Below are 19,389 nucleotides of genomic sequence, written 5' to 3'. Positions count from 1 at the left end.
GGTGGCGGTGGAGCGCGTCCCGGCATTCCGTTCAGAAGGCGTCAATGGAGATGCGGAGCGAGCGACCGAGCGAGAGGCTAAGGGGAGTGCTTTTGGCCTTTTGGGGATTTTGCAGAGAGAGGGACCGCAGATGGGAAAGACCAGAGATGCAGAGAGCTAGGTGCAAGTTTATGTTTCAAAGGTTTATCTGACTTGGTACAAGTCAAACTGCCACGTCTATCGGTCAGACGTATATAAACACACTTAGGACCTATGACCACTTACAAAAGTTTGAGGCTCTAGACGGACATTTTCAAAGATTTAGTACTAATTTGACACATTTACAAAAAAATTAGGACCGTGGGTGCATTTTACTCTTCTTATTTTTCTGAGTACCTTGTTTAATTGCATAAGGTAAGTAGTTTTCCCATGCCAGATTCCCAATGGCCCATGGTGCCTTGTTCAATGCAGTACAACTAATATGGAAACCCCATATTTGGGGTCTCACCGGATCGGACGATGGCTTCGCTCGACGTCTTGGAGCAAGTGCTGGCTGGGAGGGCTAGGAGGTGGAGCACGGTATCTACCGTGTCGATGTCAGTGGATCTCGGCGGTATGATGCAACAAGGTCTCGGGTGGATGCAGGTACGGAGAAAGAAATTTTATTTTACTTAATAGCTGCTAATTAGCTCATTAAAAATCACTTAAAAATAGGTGAAGTTTCTAATTTCGCCCTCTCATGTAGAATTCCTGGCTCTGTCCCTGGGTGGATGTGTGTTGCTGGAAGCGTGTCGTGTAGGAGGGTGGCGTTATCTGGCGTCATGACGACGTCAATGGCAGGCCTGACAAGGTCAATGCTTCGATCCTGTACTGAAGATGGTCGGTGAAAGACGACGGCAGTGGTTTCTGGAGCATGCGCATACGGTACGCGCTAAGAATTTGTTGGACCAGTTGGGCTGTCCTCCGAATTTACAAGATGTGCGTTGGTGTGTGGTGAGAGCAGACAACCCTGGTCATGTTCACCCTCTTCAGTTTTAATGATGTGCGTTGTTATGTGATCATGGCAGATGGCTCTGATCATGGTCACTCTTTTCTTCAAGCTTGTAGGTGTTGCGACAATTATTGTTGTCAGGAAGATAGTTTTGGTTTAATCGATATATTAGTTTTGTCTGGTTTGTAAATAATATAATAGATGTCGTATGCATCAATTTGATGCAGACCGGGGGTTTCAAAAATCTTTTTGAAAAAAGAAAGCATCACCCCCACGTTGTTAGGTCCAAGAGGCCAACTGGTGCGACACTTATTTTGGGACGAGAGAGTATATCTTATATCGTGAAAAATAAGTTAGTGTCTTAAAAGAGCTCTTGAAAAATAGACGTGACGACATCTAGTAGTATAGTACACAACAATACATGCATATATGATAAAAGAAAATATCATGCGAATAGATTGGGAGTTCTGCCATATACGGAAAGCAACACAGAGACAATCAACTAGACATTACTACCATGTGATATCTAACCATCATTCTAATGAAATAAATAGTGCCAAACTGCCACCATATACAAGCCATTGGAATAGCTTCCTCTATTCTTCAAATCAAGCGTTTACAGAACTACGTGTTTACTTATAAGAAGCAATTAGTTTCCTTTGTCTATAAATAACTGGTTTCTAACATACGTACGGCTGCTGACCCTGGTGGATCTTGCTGAGAACATGCCTGATCTAAAGCTTTGCTGCGAGTTCCTTGTTTTCTGTGTTCTACATGTATTCCCCCACGAACTCACCCAACAGAGCTTTCAGCATTTTGCAACGACCTTCTTGAAGCGCTATGAATTGCTATCACCTGCATTACTTCTTATTCAAATTATGTATATATCAATAAATGGACAGGTGGAACTCCAGAGTTTCATACCATACGACAGGCAGGAGATTAATTTGGTACCTTTTACGTTTGCTTTTGACATTGGTGGAGGAAGATGGGTTGCTGTGCCAGTTCCTTTTTCTTTGATTGATGAACCAGTTGTTGATCTGCTTTAGCTGTAGCCCTGTTTCTTGCACTAGCCGCGCCTTGTCTTCCTCCTGCACGAAGGATAGGGCCAATTTAGTTGTGCATATCTGGTGTTTAACACCAACAGATAAAATACTTGGTAGTGTCTAAATGGTATTACAATACCAAAATAAATGCACTAAAATAAAGTGTGATTAACAGTATGGAAGATCGGACAGGATAAGAAAGCTAGCAAGACTCAGATTAGGTGTGAGATGTGAAAACTCACGGTGCTAGTCTGACACGTAAACGTAAAATGCAACATAAGGAAGCCAATCGTGTGATTTGTGTCATTGTCACTTACTGTTGGGTATGGCCACTTCGAATGAGACTGCCACCAAGATTTCAATGTAGAAGTCGTATCTCCTGGGAGCTTCCCGGCTCTTCTCTTGCGAAGAATTTCTTCTCTAATGTCAACCAGCTTCTCTTTGTAACCCTGTAATACGCACATGATAATTACGCTTCATCAACATGTCCATTTATCTAAAGGTGCAAAACAATGTAAATTTCTACTAAGTTATTATTGGTATCCACTCTCTAGTTAACCTGTTTGAGCTCATGTTTTAGCTCTTGCCGAACACGTTCCATTAGGGACCGCTCACTCTCTGTCGGAAGGCCGAATCCCCCCATAGAATCCGGTCCATCCAAGCTTGCATCATACATGTTAGCTTCGCTATCCGCTTGGTCATCTTCACCATCAGACATTGTTGCACCGGTGCCCTCACCAGGTGACACACCTGTCAATACACTTCTAGTTAATAATCATATTTTTGTTTGAACAGTTAGTTTTGTTGCACTCACAAACCTGAAAAATGCAATAATTCTGTTCGCTAACTTATATCGAACATTTCAGTACTTATATAGGCCAGGAGTAATGTTCAATTATATGATTTATCTATAGAATACATTTTTCTTGAAAAATGAGCATTATTGTTCAAACAGAACTCGGTAACAATAGTGCTAAGAAAGCATTACACTGCTATGTTTATTGCCCAAATACAAAATATGTTTATCATCTGTATGTGCAATGCAATTGTGGTTTACATGCGGCAGATATGCTAGTCACTACTCACTACTCTGCTCTTTGTTTTGAATTTCAAAACAGTCTAAGCTAATCAAGAGCAGAAGAACAATGTGCTGGTCCCATAATGTGGAATTTCCACATCTTTATTAAAAAATTTTGGATTGTTGATTAAAGTTCGATGTATTACTACACACCATTATGGAGAACAAGATCAGAGATAGAAAAACATCTGTATTTATTTATGAGGACAATTTCCATGAGATACCACAGCATAGACTTGAAGAGCAACTCCACATAATATGTAATATATGTCATGGAGACAGCTTTGATGTTGCTACACAAATTAACCATTGATGCATATAAGAAAATCTTTGAGCAACTGATACTACTCAAAACATTCAAAAGAATTAGGTCACACCAAGTGTGAGTGCAAAATTTGACTACTCTGTAGTAATAGTTGAAGCAAGCAGAAATTAAGGTTACAGTTCAAAACACACGGATACAATTGGAGAAAAAAAAATGCTACAATCGCTACTTTAGTGTAAGCTTAAAGAAATGAAAAAGGACTTCACCTGTTAAACTCTGTAGATTTTGTTCTAGTTCCCAGCAAGCCATCACTGCTTCCATTGCATGAACACGGACATGCTGTTGTAGTTGTTCTTTGAACGAACATAGTAGCAGGACATAGTGTGTCTAAGAGAACAAACAAACACATGTTACTGATATGTTATGATTGAATATGATCAAAGAATAAAAATGATAATCTATCACGACCGTAATTGTGGCTACCACAAAAGGTGTGGTGGACAAAATAGTCACCACAAGTGAGACAAGATTTGGCAAGAAAATGACTCTATGACATGTGGACCAAATGGCTAAGGAAGTGTGGCAAGCCACAAGTATGGCAGTGAGCCAAACACATGACTAAGACATTGATGCAGAGGCCGGGGCTTGCACCCCTTTTCGAAAAGAAAACATGACTAAGACATTGTGGCATGACTAAAGTTAGATGTGGCAACCTTAGGCATGAATCAAACACGCTATTCTTGTAACTTCTTTAAATGATGGTATAACTTTTTCACTTTGTTAGTTGAACCGGTATTCAAACCTACCTTTTTTGTTTCGCTCAATGAAAATTGAATTTGAACTTACAATTTTAAGTAGGGAAGAGCATCCCCATAAAATCTGTATTATTGCTTAACAATTCGCATATATTTACAAACACATAATGCATGATTGTCATTGCTCGTAAAACACCTGAAAGCTTCTTCTTTTTCCCCTAAAATGTTTCAGGTTGTGGCAAGATTGAACTTATCATCAATAAAAGAGACAGAAGAAAGTAACTAGATTAAGAACTGAGAAAAGCTAAAATGGAAGTTGATAGTCCCAACTTCAGTAATGCAGCCATACTGAAGCAAATGATGCTTCATCTTCATGACTACTATTTTTTTATTACAAGGGCCCGCGGACCAGCCCACCACGTAGACCAGCTGACCAAGGAATCAAGAGAACTGACCAGGACCACTCAACAGATGAAATCTAGTCTGTGATTTCTATATTAGCGAATTAAAAATTGTAAATTCTAAGTCGATAATATTTAGATGGGTCCAAGCTATGCTGCGTCATAGTTCTGGTCGTATGGCCCTTGATAGTTGATACAATCAAGGACCTGCCGTATAGTGGACAAAAGGGAGATCAAATAAACAGCATTTGGGACCATTGTTGGCATATTGGTGTTCTGGTCCAGTGCAAATACAAACAACACAGGAGGTTTATACAGAATAACACGTGAAGAAGTACCACTGCCCCACTACATCACAATCTTCAATGTGAATAGGGACAATGCTTTCTTGAGTGGACACCCATGCTCAAATTGGAATGGGTGAATATTCATCATTTATTTGAGATCAGTGAAAAGTACCTTTTTACACATTAAGACACTAAATATGATTCGAACATTTTGTAAGTATGATACGTGAAAATACGATAAAAACGCCGTGTGCCTATTCAAGCATCAAGTTGTACTTGTTTCTCAGCTGATGCAACAGAAGGGAAAGAAATCACAAAATCAATTCTCCTTTTTGCCAGCACACATTGTTCTGCTGAAATCAAATTTCTATTCATATAGTGAAATTATGTACCAACCCACACTGCTCTCTGACCGATTGCCAACAAAATATGACATGTGTTTTGCAGTTAGGACTGCACTGGGAGGGCCCTCATGGAGAGTGACTGCAGAACACAATAGTATGGAAACATGTGGACCTACATGTAAGATCCCTATAACATAGGCAACCCCTCAAGGCAGCAAGCAAGGGTGAAACATCTTTACCAACCTAGGCATAACCTTTTGCCCCATGACAACACCGAAAACAGGAAATTAAAAGTCTCTAAACCATTTATGGCGGTCAAGAGGCACATATAACCCGCCCATGTCCATCGGTGGGAGAGAGAAGTGAAGAGAAGAGGAGAAAAGAACTGGTCCTACTTTGGAAAAGAAGAGACAAAGGACAAAGTCAATCGGAGAGGAGAGGGAACCATGATCCATTCCATCCGCTAGCGTGATGGGAGGAGGCAACATCCACCACTACAGTTCTTAGCTATCGGTTGGGTCCCTCTTAATTCTTTCAGATGATATGTTTGGTCTATCTTGAATCAGAGGATTTAGCAGATAGAAGTGCCTCAAAACGGCAATATGTATACCCAAAAAGAAGTGATGTAATTCCTCGCACCAACTCGTTGGAAGATAGGTTAAATGAAAGGAGGTTCAGCTTCTTGGGTCCAGCAGAAAACATAGTCAAAACCTTACTTGGTTGCAAGCACACGGAATTGATAGGTAGAGGCCAACCAATCAGAATCATAACCAGATTGTTAGTACTAGTATATATTATTGTATAATAGCACAATAAGATTAGGAAAATGACATTGTTCAGAGAACAGAGAGCAGAACGGCAAAGAAATCTGCCCAAATCAGAAACAAAGGAAAAGAGAAGATGAAGAAATTGTCCAGTTTCTCTTGTAACACACACAATCCACAGAACCAAAGGGGAAAACCTAACTAACTTGGTGGTCTCGAATTAACGTCTCTTTGGATTAATTCGTCCATGCAGAGTCTAAAAACCCCACGCAAGATCAGGAAGCAAAGGATAGCTAGAAGAGGGAACGAAGAAGAAGTCGAAATCCAAAGCACACCCAAAGGACGCACGCCTTTTAGCTCGCCAATAAAGAAGGCCTCCTCTCTTAGGCTTTCCAGTACAGTAATTAGCTTAAGCTAAACCGAAATATACGCCCAAATCCCCAAATTAATCCCCACGCACTAGCCAGCCCAGCCACCAATCCCAAGGCAATCCAAACATGAGCGACGACATGACGACGAGGCGCGGAGAGGAAGAAAGAGGCAGCTTTAATTTACCATGAACTGGTCGAGCTCGCGGGTGTCGTCTCCGGCGGCGAGGCCGCCGGCGGTGGAGTACTTGGCGACGACGCCCTGCGACTGCGCGAGCTGCGCGTCGATGCGGGGGAGCTGGTCCACGGGCGTCGCGATGCGGAGGCACGCCACGTGCGCCGACAGCAACTGCTCGTACAGCGGGTGCGCCAGCACCTCCGCCTTGCTCCGCGCCTCCGCCTCCTCCACCACCATCCCGCCGCCCATCGCCGCCGCCACCACCTCCTCGCCCCCCGCCCCAATCCACTGCACCCCCGCCGCTGCCGCCGAGGGCGACGAGTCCGACGTCGTCTGCTGCAGGTGCAGGAAACTCCCGCCGTCCCCCCCGTACTGCCTCATCCACGCGGGCGGCGCCCCTCCACCCGCCGCGCCCGCCGCAGCCGCAGCCGCCGCCGCCGCCGCGTCGTCCGCCCCGAGCGGCTGCAGCATGGCCATCTCGTGCGGCAGGTGCCCATGGAACGCCATGGGGGCTTCCCGTGCTCGTCCTCCTCCTCCTTATCGCCAAGCAAGCAAGGCTATGGGAACGGAAGCTATCTCGTCTGGGGTCTGCGGCGGCGTACCCAAGGCCAAAGCCTAGGGAGGGAGTAGAGTATGAGGTCTAGGAGGCGAGAGAGCTGGGTAGGCAAAAAGCCAAGCGGAGCGGGGAAAGGGACGCCTGCTTCCTTCCCTTCTTCCTTCTCTTCTATATATTGCTGACTCCATCCTTCCCTTCTCTCGCTCGCCTCTGCCTCCATATACCCTATTTCTAGGGCGATCGACTTGGGCGAGGTAGAATAGAAGTAGAAGGACAAGTGCTGCTCCAGATAAAATAATCTTGTTTGGTGAAGCCGTAAGCTCCGGGATTTCCATTTTCTGCTAATGTTGCTGTCATGGGGTGAAAATGACCTTGCCCGGCCTCATGTAATTTTCGTCCGATGGATGGCGAACAAAGCCCGTTTGTATGCATCAGAATGTTTCTAGCTAGCTTAGTTTAGTTTAGCCCTGCTACTGCTAGATACCAACATGTCCATATCGAGCCCTTTCACCAATGTGAAACAGAAAGCATAGTCACCATGAGCTTGATTACTTGTTCCGCTGCCCAAGCTAATTACTTAATTAAACTTCCAGGAAACAGTTCATCTGAAACATGATTGATTACAAGGATTTTACATTGTAAAAGAAGGCCGGATCAATCAATGGTACTCGTTCCGATCCATAAAAAGTGTCACGTCTACTTAGTACGATATTTGTACTAACTTGGTACAAAATTAACGACATTTTTCATGAATATGAGGAAGTATACACACTGGTGCAAACGTGGAAGAGGAAAAATCTAGAGTCAGGTGTGTGTCATTTGTGGAAGAGAGTGGCCAGGAGGAGACCAGCAAGGAGCTGGGTATGTTTAATAAAGGAGGGTGGGGTTAGTTGGGCGGGGTCAGGGGGGTTAGCTAGCTAGTGATGATTATCGCCCAGATACTAGTAGCTAGCTAGCACCCGTGTTGTTGCCATGGCTTAATTGGGCTCTGCCAAATTGCTAATGCGTGTGCTAGTTGAGTAGTATGTAGGGAGTTGATTATTGGTGCAATTAGAAGAATGGTCAGAGCTTCCACCAGAATATTCTTCTGTGGAGCCTGGACGTTTGTCTCCTTCCAGCATTGAGAAACACAAAGAAAGGTGACTCTCATTGCATTAGCTGTTGGTTTTTCCTAATCGATTGGCATGCTTAGTTAATTATGCAGTTTTTTTTCCTTCTCTTCGTGTGGTAAGGTTATCGTTATTTTCGTGCCACGCGGACAAGCTAGTGTTTGCTTGCTATTGGAACTTACCTACAGCATAGCAAGATCGATCGATACAGATAACAACTACTCTTGCTTGCTATGTAATGTGACACCTAAACAATGCAGTAAGAATTAATCGACATAGTAGTATTTGTTACAGTGATCTCCTACCGTGTGGGCCCAACGGCTCACCAGGCCTAGATCTGACGCGCCCAACCCAATATGGTTGGCGGGTCTCTGTCACGCTGCGCTATATAAAGAGGTGGGGGGTCGGAGCACGCACTACGAGGTTCGTCTGCGTAGCCACCACCCCACCGACAAACCTAACCTGATCTAAAAGAGAGGCGCAGACAGCGACGGGAAGACCTGCCACGGCATCACCCGACGCCGGCCGTCGCTCTCTCCTCGCCGACCATGACGACCATGTCGGGATCTTCTAGCCAAGGAGAAGGTACTCTCTCTCACACACACGCACTCGATCCCCATACCCGAACCAAGAAGTTTACACATAAAGCCTAATCTACCGGGCTAGATTTGCACCTAGATGATCCTAGGGATTCAACATTGGTATCAGAGCATCTCTAGGGTGTAGATCGGCTTCTGTAGAAAGAGAAAGAAAGAAAAAGAAAAGGAGAAAAACCCTAAAAGAGAAAAAAAGGACTTACGCGTGAGGTGGCCGGTTGCCTTCGGGAGGTGGGTCCATGCAGGGAAAGGGCAGCGACGTTGACCGCTTGACGGCGACGCGCGCACCCTCGGGTGCACGCGCGCGCCGGCAAGAGGCCAAGGCCGCCGCCGCGAGGGGAGAATCCCTTGACCCCGGCGAAAAGAGGAGGCGCGGCATTCGCCGTCGCCGGCGGGGGGTCGCCGGGCGCGGCGGCCGAAAGACCCCTCGTCGCCGCCGCCAGAGAGGGGTCGGGGAGAGGAGATGGCCGACGGGCGGCTCTGGGCGCACCTCGCCGCCGCCCGCCACCAGTATAGAAGGAGGAGGCTCTAGGGGCGCTAGGTTTTCGTATGAGAAACCCTAGGTTTCGGCCGGCCTGGTTTTATCTAGGCGAAAGTCGCGCTCATCCATCCGATTGAATCGGACGGCGGAGATTGAGCCTGGCCGGGCTGAGCGCTAAGAGGGTCGTGGGCCGCAGCCGGGTGTACAGAGCGAACAGGCTGGGCGGCGCGCGTGGTGGGCCAAAGAAGGCTCCATTAGCGCGCACGGAAGCAGGCTAGTGGGCCGCGTGCGGCCGGAAGTCCTTTTTTTTTACAGAAGCTTCTATTTAACAGTTTTAGTTCAGTTTTTTGCACATTTTGGTATTATTTTTGTCCTATTCAAACTGAACCAACGAGATGTTTGTTTTAGAAAATAGAAAAGTGCAAAATGATTGCTTCTGAAAAGTATAAAGTTATAATTTAGGTTCATAGTTTCCGCTGCAAATAGATTAAAAGTGTTGTTTAAATAAGAAAAAAAATGATTAAAAGTGTTTTATGTTAATTGTGATCTTGTTAATTTTTTTCTTGACCAACGTCATTAATAGCATGATCATGATTAATGGTTAAAGTGTGCATTTAATTCTATTTTCTGCCCAACGGTGATATAGATTAAATTGCACAAACAGTTGTATGAATTAATTTTGACCAATGTTGGATTAATGCATGCAATTGTTTTTATCTTCTCACGTTATTGTGGTTTCAAGAGGGTACTACTTGATGGGATGCCTCAAGGACGTGCCAACACTCAGGGGTGACAACTACACTGAGTGGAGAAAAAAAGTTGACCTAACCTTTGTTTGTGCTGAGGTGGACTGGGTGGTTGACACTCCACAACCACCAAAGTCTACAGAGCCAGTGAGGGATGTGAAAGATGATAATTCTGCTTGGGAGAAAAAGAAGAGGGAGTATGCTCCATTGGAGATGTCATACACCCTCGAGAACACAAAGTGGCTCACCACCAACAAAAAGTGCATGGCTTTTATAAAGAACACAATTGAGCACGCTATTGTGGGCTTAGTTGCAGAGTGTGCTTCCGTAGGGTGGTATCTTGAAAAGATAAAGAGCCAGTTTACTGGTTCTTCAAAGATATATGCTACACAGCTGCTGAAGCAGCTGGTGACAGAAAAGTACACAGGAGGAGGACATGACATAAGAGAGCATCTCCTCAGGATGAGCAACATGGCTTCTAAGTTGAAGCCCATGGATGCTGATCTAGAGATTAAGCCTGCAATGCTTGTTCATCTGGTTATGTCTTCATTGCCAAAAGAGTTTGACACTTTTGTTGTCAACTACAATATGCAATCAAAGAGGTGGGATATTGAAAAGACTATAGCCATGTGTGTGCAAGAAGAGCACAGAATTAAATTCTCATATGGTGGTTCCCTGAACTATGTGAGGGATAGTAAGAAAAAGAACTTCCCTCAAGTCAATCAAAGTTCTCCTTCAAAGCCACATGGTAAAGCTCCCATGCAACATCAGCAATAGCAAAAGTCTTTTTCAGTGAACAAAGATACATGCCTCCACTGCAAGAAGACCGAGCATTACAAGAAAAATTGTCCGGAATGGCTAAAGTCAATCATGGCAAAGAAAGGTATAAACTCCATTTCCTTTGTAAATGAATCCTTGTATACACAGTTTTTGAAATCTACTTGGTGGATTGACTCTGGTGCAACTGTTCATGTTGCAAATTTTTTACAGGGATTCCTTTCGACGCGGACTACGCAAAGAAACGAAAGATGCATTGAAGTTGCAAATGGAGTCCAAGCAGACATAGAAGCTGTCGGTGACATCTTCTTGGAGCTTCCCGATGGATTCACGATTCTGCTTAGAGATGTGTTTTATGTTCCTTCATTACACAGAAACTTGATTAGTGTATCACGTTTGGACAGAGTTCATTATGAATGTCATTTTGGACATGGCAAGTGTGCCATATGATTTAATAATGATTGTGTGGGTGTTTACTTCCTTCACAATGAGCTTTATTTATTATCCATACGTGAAAAGGTACATTCTGTGTGTAAAGTGAATGAACATGTTGCCGCGTCGGAGAAAGTACAAAAGAAAAGAAAGAGAACTAATGAATCATCGAAATTTTGGCACTGTCGTTTAGGCCATATTTTGAGGGGGAGAATAGAAAGACTTGTTAAAACAGAAATTCTTCCTCCATTAGAGTTCTCAGAAATAGAGCAATGCGTAGATTACATTAAAGGAAAGAATGGAAAACAAATAAAAAAGGGTGCAAGCAGTACCATCACACTAGAAATTATTCACACTGACATTTGTGGACCATTTTCTGTGAAAAGTGTGGATGGTTATGATTCATTCATAACATTCACAGGCGATTACTCCCGTTATGGTTACATTTATCCAATAAAAGAAAGGTCAGAAGCGTTGGATAAATTTAAAGTATTCAAAGTTGAAGTTGAAAACCAGCATGATAAGATAAAGATAGTGAGATCTGACTGTGGGCGTGAGTACTACGGTCGGCACACCCCATACGGCCAAGTCCCTGGACCTTTTGCAAGGTTCCTACAGGAGACTGGAATACTTGCCCAGTATTCAATGCCGGGCGAGCCTCAGCAAAATGGAGTAGCTGAAAGGCGTAACCGTACTCTTATGGATATGGTGCGCAGTATGATGAGTTATTCCACATTACCATTGGGATTGTGGATGGAGGCATTAAAAACCGCCATTCACATTCTCAATAGAGTGCCAAGCAAGTCGGTGCTTAAAACACCATACGAGCTGTGGACAGGAAGAGTGCCCTCTCTACAACACCTGTGGGTGTGGGGGAGCCCACCTGAGGCCAAAGTGTTTAACCCAAATATTGCAAAATTAGATACCAAAACAGTAAGTTGCCATTTCATTGGCTACCCTGAAAGATCAAAAGGTTTTTGTTTTTACTGTCCAGATAGATACACAAAGTTTGTGGAAACGAGACACGCCGTCTTCTTAGAGGACGAAATGACGAGGGGGAGCACGGTAGCTCAGAAAGAGAAGGAATAGATTACAATGACATTTTCACCAGTCTCATGCAAGGATTCCTTCGGAATAATAATGGCACTAGTGGCGCACTTTGATTTAGAGCTACAACAGATGGATGTAAAGACGGTATTTCTAAACGGGAATTTAGAAGAAAAGGTCTATATGAAACAACCCAAAGGTTTTATCATGGAAGGCAAGGAAAACATGGGATGCCGCCTAAAGAAATCCATTTATGGATTAAAGTAAGCCTCTAGACAGTGGTATCTAAAGTTTAGTGATACTATTAAGAAATTTGGGTTTAAAGAGAATGTTGAGGACAACTGCATTTATGCGGAGTTTAAAAATGGGAAATACATTTTCCTAATTTTGTATGTCGATGATATATTGCTTGCTAGCAGCGATGCCAATCTACTACTAGAAACCAAGAAGTTTTTGTCCTCAAATTTTTATATGAAAGATCTTGATGAAGCGTCATATGTCTTGGGCATAGAAATTCACCGAGATAGAAAAAAAAAGGGTTCTAGGACTATCGCAAAAGGCATGTTGTAGTAAAATAAAATCCTTATATGGGCCGGGCCGTAAATCCTACGTGGCGATGATCAAGTCAACGTTTTCCAAGCACGAGTCAAGATGTCCACGTGACGCTGTTAATTCTACGTGGCAAAGGAAGACAAGTCAACAAGTCAAGCCTCTCATGCCATGGTCAAAGGGTCAAATAAGGTAAAATAAGGGGCAAGAAAGGTGTGGGATGAGGCTTTTAGTCCATGGTGGACCATGAACCATCCCTCACTTCCCCCTCATGGTGCACACAAAAGCTATGGACCAAAAGAGCTACTTTTACAATTTTGCCCCCACTTTTCTCTCTCCCTCAATGGTAGCCATGGTCTTTTGTCATGGACCCCTAAGCTATAAATACCCCCCTATGGGGGCATGTACCATTCACTCTCATTTGAAGAAAACTCAAGGGGAGAGGGCTAGAGTGCTCCCTCTAAGGTTCACTCTCGCGCGCCGCTCTTGACTGAAAGTTGATCGGCCTCGAGGAAGCCTTCTAGGGGACTCTAGTTTCGAGACTCCGAGCTAACCTTGGTTGGCACGGGCTTGAAGGAGAAGGGGTTGGGTTAGAGTTCCGAGGGTATCCTAACATCGATACTTGGAAAGACGCGTTCGGTCTAAGTACGAGGCGGCCCCGACGAACCTCTCGCAAAAAGGTGTCTTGGCAAGATCCGCTCGGCCCAAGCCCTTGGCTAACAACCCCCTCGAAGACTTTTCTAACATAGGATTAAGTCGCACCCGCAGGGTCGACCGAACCTATTCAAAAAATATTGACGTGTCAACTTGTCCAAGTGTACGGCGACCTTCGAGCCATCGAGCATTGGCACCCCTTACTCTAATTGTTGTCGAGAACAACAACAAGGCCTATTTGTAAAATATTCTAAAGAAATACAATATGCCACACCTGCTCCTATAGTCAAGGGCGACCGTTTCGGAAAATTTCAATGTCCCAAAAGTCATATGAGATCGATCAAATGAAAACGGTTCCATATGCTTCGGCCATTGGAAACCTACAGTATGCACAAGTGCACACTCGCCCTGACTTAGCTTTTATCACCGGGGGACTCGGTAGATATCAAGAAAATCCAGGCATAGAGCACTGGAAAATGGTAAAGAAAGCATTGCGTTACGCGCAAGGCACAAAAGACCTCATGCTAACATATAGAAGATCTGATTCCCTAGAGATAAGAGGGTATTCAGATGCAGAATTCGCAGGAGACAGAGATGATCGAAAATCCACGTCTGGATATGTATTCACTCTCGCAGGCGGGGCTATTTCGTGGAGAAGCTCCAAACAGTCAATAGTTGCATCATCCACGATGTATGCAGAATTTATATCATGTTATGCGGCCATGGGGCAGGCGATATGGTTAAATAAATTTATACCCGACTTGAAAGTAATGGATTGTATCGACAAACCACTAAAGATGTACTGCGATAATCAGCCCGCAGTACTTTATACTCACAACAACAAGTCGAGTAATGCTACCAAACCAATAGAGATAAAGTATTATGTTGTGAAAGATAAAATCCAGGATCACACTATAAGTCTTGAGCATATAAGGACAAAAGATATGCTTGCAGATCCACTTACGAAAGGCCTACCACCCAGTGTGTTCAAGGAACACTTAGCCGGCTTGGGTTTAAGGGAAAGCCTATGATTCCTGGATAAAGAATGGCCCGAAAAGAAACGGAATTTGTTTCAACACAGAAAGGTATGTTGTAGCTGTCTGATTCTATCGGCAATTGAGCTGAGACGATGAAACATGCTCTACGTACTAATCGGTGGTGAAACGAGTAAAGTAAAATGTATACAGTGAAAAGAAAAGTTAAGATCAAGGGGGAGAATTTTAGAGTGATCTCCAACCATGTGGGCCCAACGGCCCACCGGGCCTAGATCTGACGCGCCCTGATCGGGGGCGCCCAACCCAGTATGGTTGGCGGGCCCCTATCGCACCGCGCTATATAAAGAGGTGGGGGCCGGGGCACGCACTACGAGGTTTGTCTGTGTAGCCACCACCCCACCAACACACCTAACCCGATCTAAAGGAGAGGTGCAGACAGCGACGGGAAGCCCCGCCACGGCATCACCCGACACCGGCCATCGCTGCCTCCTCGTCGACCATGACGACCATGCCAGGATCTTCTAGCCAAGGAGAAGGTACTCTCTCCCTCTCTCTGTCTCACTCGATCCCCATACTCGAACCAAGAAGTTTACACATAAACCCTAATCTACGGGCTAGATTTGCACCTAGATGATCCTAGGGATTCAACAGTATTAGCTAGACAATGTCGAGAACAAGGCTGAATTTGGAACCTAAGAACTGACTGGAAGTTATAGAAAATTATAGACGAAGGACGTAAATGGAATACAAGCATATTTTTCCCGAGCGTTCAAAATCATCACCTGACACAAATCCCCTGTCGCCGGACATTTTCTCCGACCCCCGTTTCGTCTCGCTCAAGGCGACCCAGGGGCTCCAACGTCCATAGCCACCATGGGGTCACTCCAACTCCTGGTCTCCTTCGCCACCGCTGTTGCCGGCCCACCGCAATGCCAAATGAACCATTAGAATTCATCATGAAATATATTTTCATGCTATATATCATCTTGGTTTGATACTATACATGTTGATGGTTTTTGCTATATATAAGATTGGTCAAAATTAAAAAATTGGCAGCAACAAAAGTTACACGCCCTATATTTTGGAACGGAGCGGGTACATTACTAGAGCGATGTGTGACGTTGGATTTAATTAGTTAGTTGGATGGATGGTTGAGATCGTTTTGGATCCATACAACTCGTCTTTTTAATATTTGTATGGATATGGATGCAGATCATGAGTAAGCATCTTAAGTAACTAGATACAAGTTGGAATATACAAAACATACGATATTCAGAGTTAATTATTGTGTGGATGTGATGGTTTTTGGTATAATCTACTTGAAAACATATGAACGTGATATGATGATGTATACAAGATAGTTCTAAGTTGATTTGTGATGTGGATGGGTTTTTATGAAATCTGCTTGGATATATGAATGTCAATATGAGATGCATATATTTGTACCACTAATGAGCATGCATGCTGGCATTTCTTGAGGCTATTTAGTAAATAGAAAAAAAAATCTATTCCACAGGAGAATATACAACACACATAGGTAATACGAGTCTGGTAAAATTAAAACCATATGAGACATGTTTCCACAAAAATCTGTCTAGAAAAAAAAACTATAATGCTGGGCAATTAATCATCATGGACAAAGAATTCCAGATGGTACTTCCCATGACAGCGTGTATCATATATGTGCACTTTTTAGTTGTCACGGGGTGAGGTTTAGTACAAGTGTCCATATGGTTGGGTATCTTAGGTCTATACACACACTGAAGCTTCTATTAAATTATACACAAGTTCAAGCATGCGTGTGAAATTGAGATGTCTTTAATCCCAATCTGCAAGCAGGATCAAGTTATACAATAGCATTGCCAAGAAAATTTATTAGAAACTTAAGAGATCCCAACAATTTTTTACTTATCCCATCACTAAAAATAGAAAAAAATATTTAGGTTGTCACTAGTAAAAACATCTCCAACAAATCAATAGTAATTTGGTACTGCTAAGATGAAAGGGCTAGAGATTCATGTGAGGATGGAGCCCACAAAGTAAGTGTTTTAGTAGCAAGCGATTTCTTTCACAACTATTTGGTTGTTATTTATGGCATATGCTCTTAGTAAGAGCTGGCGTGTATTGTGAAATATGTCTTTATTATAATCATGTCAAAGCGAGCACGGCGTCTTGGTTGTAGATTGCAAGATGCCAAGAAATACATATGCATATCATTACTTAATCGACCTAAATTATTGTATGTAACTACCAAGAAAATGTCCAAATTAATCTTGTATTCTAGTGCTCATGTGCATATATATAAAAATAAAGGTTGCAATAGAAAAAACAATAAATTTATGAAGCACATTCGTGTTGTTTAATATTTGCAAATGGAATCCACAGAACCGTTCATATTGACGATTGGACTCCTAAATTTTGTCATGTCCTGTTTTTATATCAATGAAGAAAACTCTGTGGCAGTGTTAAGGACTTATGATTGAAAGAACTTCCAAGAATAGGCTCCTTGGTGCGAACTACAAAAACTCTCAAACAACGGGGACCTCTTTGTAATTTATTCAAACCAGGCGCTGTGGAAGCGGAACGGGAGAAATGGGCGGGCAAGAATCAGGCGTGACAAAGGGCGCGATGGGGGGATGCGTGATCTCGGGTGCCTGGTCCCGCACCGACACGTGTCGAAATGAGAGCACCTGGACCACTTCGTGCGGGCCCCACGGTGTGGAGAACGAGGCCATGGGAAGCAGCCAGTGGCAGCCGGATGCGTAGGCAAGGAGACGAGAAACGGACGGACGGACAATTCGACGTGGGCCCTACCGACCCTTCCCCCTGAACGGTGGACCCGACGTCTCCAGGTCTACGTGTCGGTGGCAGAGCCCTCCTGGTGCTCAGGTGGGGACCTGCACGAGCACAACGCGTGTCCCACGTCTAAACACGAGGCCTATTAAAAAAGAAGAAAAAAGCTTTGGCGGCACGCGGTCATCGAAAAATAAAATCTACAGTAGTAGAATAACTTGACTGGAACTCTGGCAGGTGGGCCTAGCTTACTGTGGTCGGTATGTCAGGGATGAATTTGGACGTTACGGCGCGTCGATTCCGCTGCTGCGTACTTGCTCCAGGCGAGGTGGGCCCGGATGGCACTTTACTGTGGTGCGTGGTCCCCTAGTCGGCAGGATAAGCAGTCGGCACACACCGCGGGACGTACGCTTGCCCGCGGACAGGTGGGCCTTGTTGTGGTGGGACAAAGATGTCGGCGGTTAATCTTGATGCGCGCGTCGTGGTGAGTTTTATTCGGTATAACACGGTCGTGGTGATGCACGCGCTTGGAGAAAACGGGAGAAACGGGAAATCTAGGAGAACCGGGACGCGGAATAGTTGGTGTCACTGGATTGTGGGACCGCGATTGTATAGGCCCACTGTTCGTCTAAGTACTCCACGTACGCCTGTGTGGTGGTCGTGCTGGTTTTTTTTCCTCTCTCTCTCTATCTCTCATGGCGGCTGGGGGATGCAGGTTCTGCCGACTTGCCGAGGCGGGCCAACGTGGCAGGCCTGCTCTGGGCTGGTGTTGGACTCATCACCTCTGCAGGGTGTGGGAGTTGCTAGGCCATACGACGCATTTCTTTTACTCCTTTCGTCCCAAGCGTAGATCTGTATAAAAATCTAAACAAATCTAGGTCAATTAATTTGTGCTGGAAGAAATATTTTTTTTCTTTATTAAGGACTACTTTATTAAGATCAATTTTTGTACTCTCTCCAATTCATAATAAGTGTATCGAGTCTAGTACAATTTTATACTAAGTTAGTACAAAATCTGAAACATTTGTTTTGGATCGGAGGGAGTAACAAATTAATATTTTTATTAACATATGTTATTTCATTCATATTTATTGAATTTAATATCATTACTATTCCATTAATACATTGTGAGTGGATGCTACATGGTGGCACATGATAGGTTGGACTGGCTCCGGTAGTTATCGAAACGGGTTCGAAAACGACAGTATGTTTGATTAGATACGGCAGTATTGATATATTGTGAATTTGAGATTAACATGTCTAGATGTTCCTATTAGGACTTCTAGGATTCTCAAGATTTAAAAGATTGCTAGAGCAGGAAAACAAGAGTTAAATTACGATATATATTTTCAACTCTTTGCACATAGGGAAAGCATTAAAAAAATCTTTATTTGTTTCAAAAATGTGATGGAATTGAAGCATTACAAAAAAAAGGAATTCTCATTATGTTAGTATCAAATAAACATTCTGGGAAAAGGTACTGTGGATTAAATTCAAATTTATGGTATCTGTACGGACGATTCGCTAGAGTTAAATCTGGTCGATCAAGTTGCACAATGTTATCTTCGCAAAAAAAGAAGTTGCAAAATGTTATCTTCGAAAAAAAAACTTGCACAAATTATCAAGACTAAACAACGAAGAATAATGTGAAAATATTAAATATCCAGTCCTGTGCTTTTATACCTTATTAATCAAAGTGCTTGCAATGTCGATTTAACAAACTCATTGACCAAATGCTTCATGTTTACATTTGCTGAAGTGAACTTTAATACTCCCTCTGATCCTAAATTCTTGACTCAAATATGCCCAAATATGAATGTATCTATTTTTAAAATGTGTCTAGATACATGTAATATTTTGACAACAATTTACAATCGGAGGGGGTATTATGCAATAAGATTAATGCAACATTTTTACTTTTTGTAAGTGTATCATAATTCGATACAGATATGCACACGTTATAAAATTCAACTTTGTAGTTAGACCAATAATATGTACAGTAGTTAATGTGCCACAAAAATTATACTGCCATTATCTTCTCATTCGTAAAAAAAATCAATAACATCTAGTTTGGACTTTGGTCCACAATGCATAGGCTGGTCCCAAGGACATGCTCATCAGCAAGCTGAGCGAATACTGCGACCATTATTCTCTAAGCTAGCGACTGTGTGATGCTGCGTCGCCGAAACGCTCCAAAA

General features: G+C 43.4%; 2 protein-coding genes and 1 long non-coding RNA gene across 5 annotated transcripts; 2 read left to right on the top strand and 1 right to left on the bottom strand.

Annotated features, from left to right (window-relative positions):
- Window positions 1–493: 493 nt before the first annotated feature.
- LOC112271789 lies at window positions 494–1,582 on the top strand. Its single transcript, XR_002965215.1, has 2 exons — window positions 494–624; window positions 725–1,582. It is a non-coding gene; the product is annotated as an uncharacterized LOC112271789 (long non-coding RNA).
- On the bottom strand, window positions 1,462–7,217 carry LOC100846624 (homeobox protein knotted-1-like 13). 3 transcript variants are annotated; one of them, XM_003573619.4, is made up of 6 exons: window positions 6,466–7,215; window positions 3,626–3,746; window positions 2,576–2,766; window positions 2,334–2,465; window positions 1,925–2,061; window positions 1,462–1,833 (listed from the first exon to the last, which is right to left on the bottom strand). In XM_003573619.4, exons 1-6 carry the CDS (start codon window positions 6,961–6,963, stop codon window positions 1,809–1,811), a joined length of 1,104 nt encoding a protein of 367 aa, XP_003573667.3. In that variant the 5' UTR covers window positions 6,964–7,215; the 3' UTR covers window positions 1,462–1,808. The 3 variants fall into 3 exon arrangements, with proteins under 3 accessions (XP_003573667.3, XP_010234555.2, XP_010234556.2); XM_010236253.3 differs by having other exon boundaries at window positions 1,468–1,836; window positions 6,466–7,217; XM_010236254.3 differs by having other exon boundaries at window positions 1,484–1,825; window positions 6,466–7,216.
- A 2,736-nt stretch (window positions 7,218–9,953) lies between these two features.
- On the top strand, window positions 9,954–10,981 carry LOC104584086. The gene is made up of 2 exons (XM_010238209.1): window positions 9,954–10,692; window positions 10,935–10,981. Exons 1-2 carry the CDS (start codon window positions 9,954–9,956, stop codon window positions 10,979–10,981), a joined length of 786 nt encoding a protein of 261 aa, XP_010236511.1.
- The last annotated feature ends 8,408 nt before the right edge of the window (window positions 10,982–19,389 follow it).

Source organism: Brachypodium distachyon, chromosome 3 (genome assembly GCF_000005505.3).
Source record: "Brachypodium distachyon strain Bd21 chromosome 3, Brachypodium_distachyon_v3.0, whole genome shotgun sequence".
Classification (NCBI taxonomy): Eukaryota; Viridiplantae; Streptophyta; class Magnoliopsida; order Poales; family Poaceae; genus Brachypodium; species Brachypodium distachyon.
This window is presented reverse-complemented; position numbering and strand designations above follow the sequence as displayed.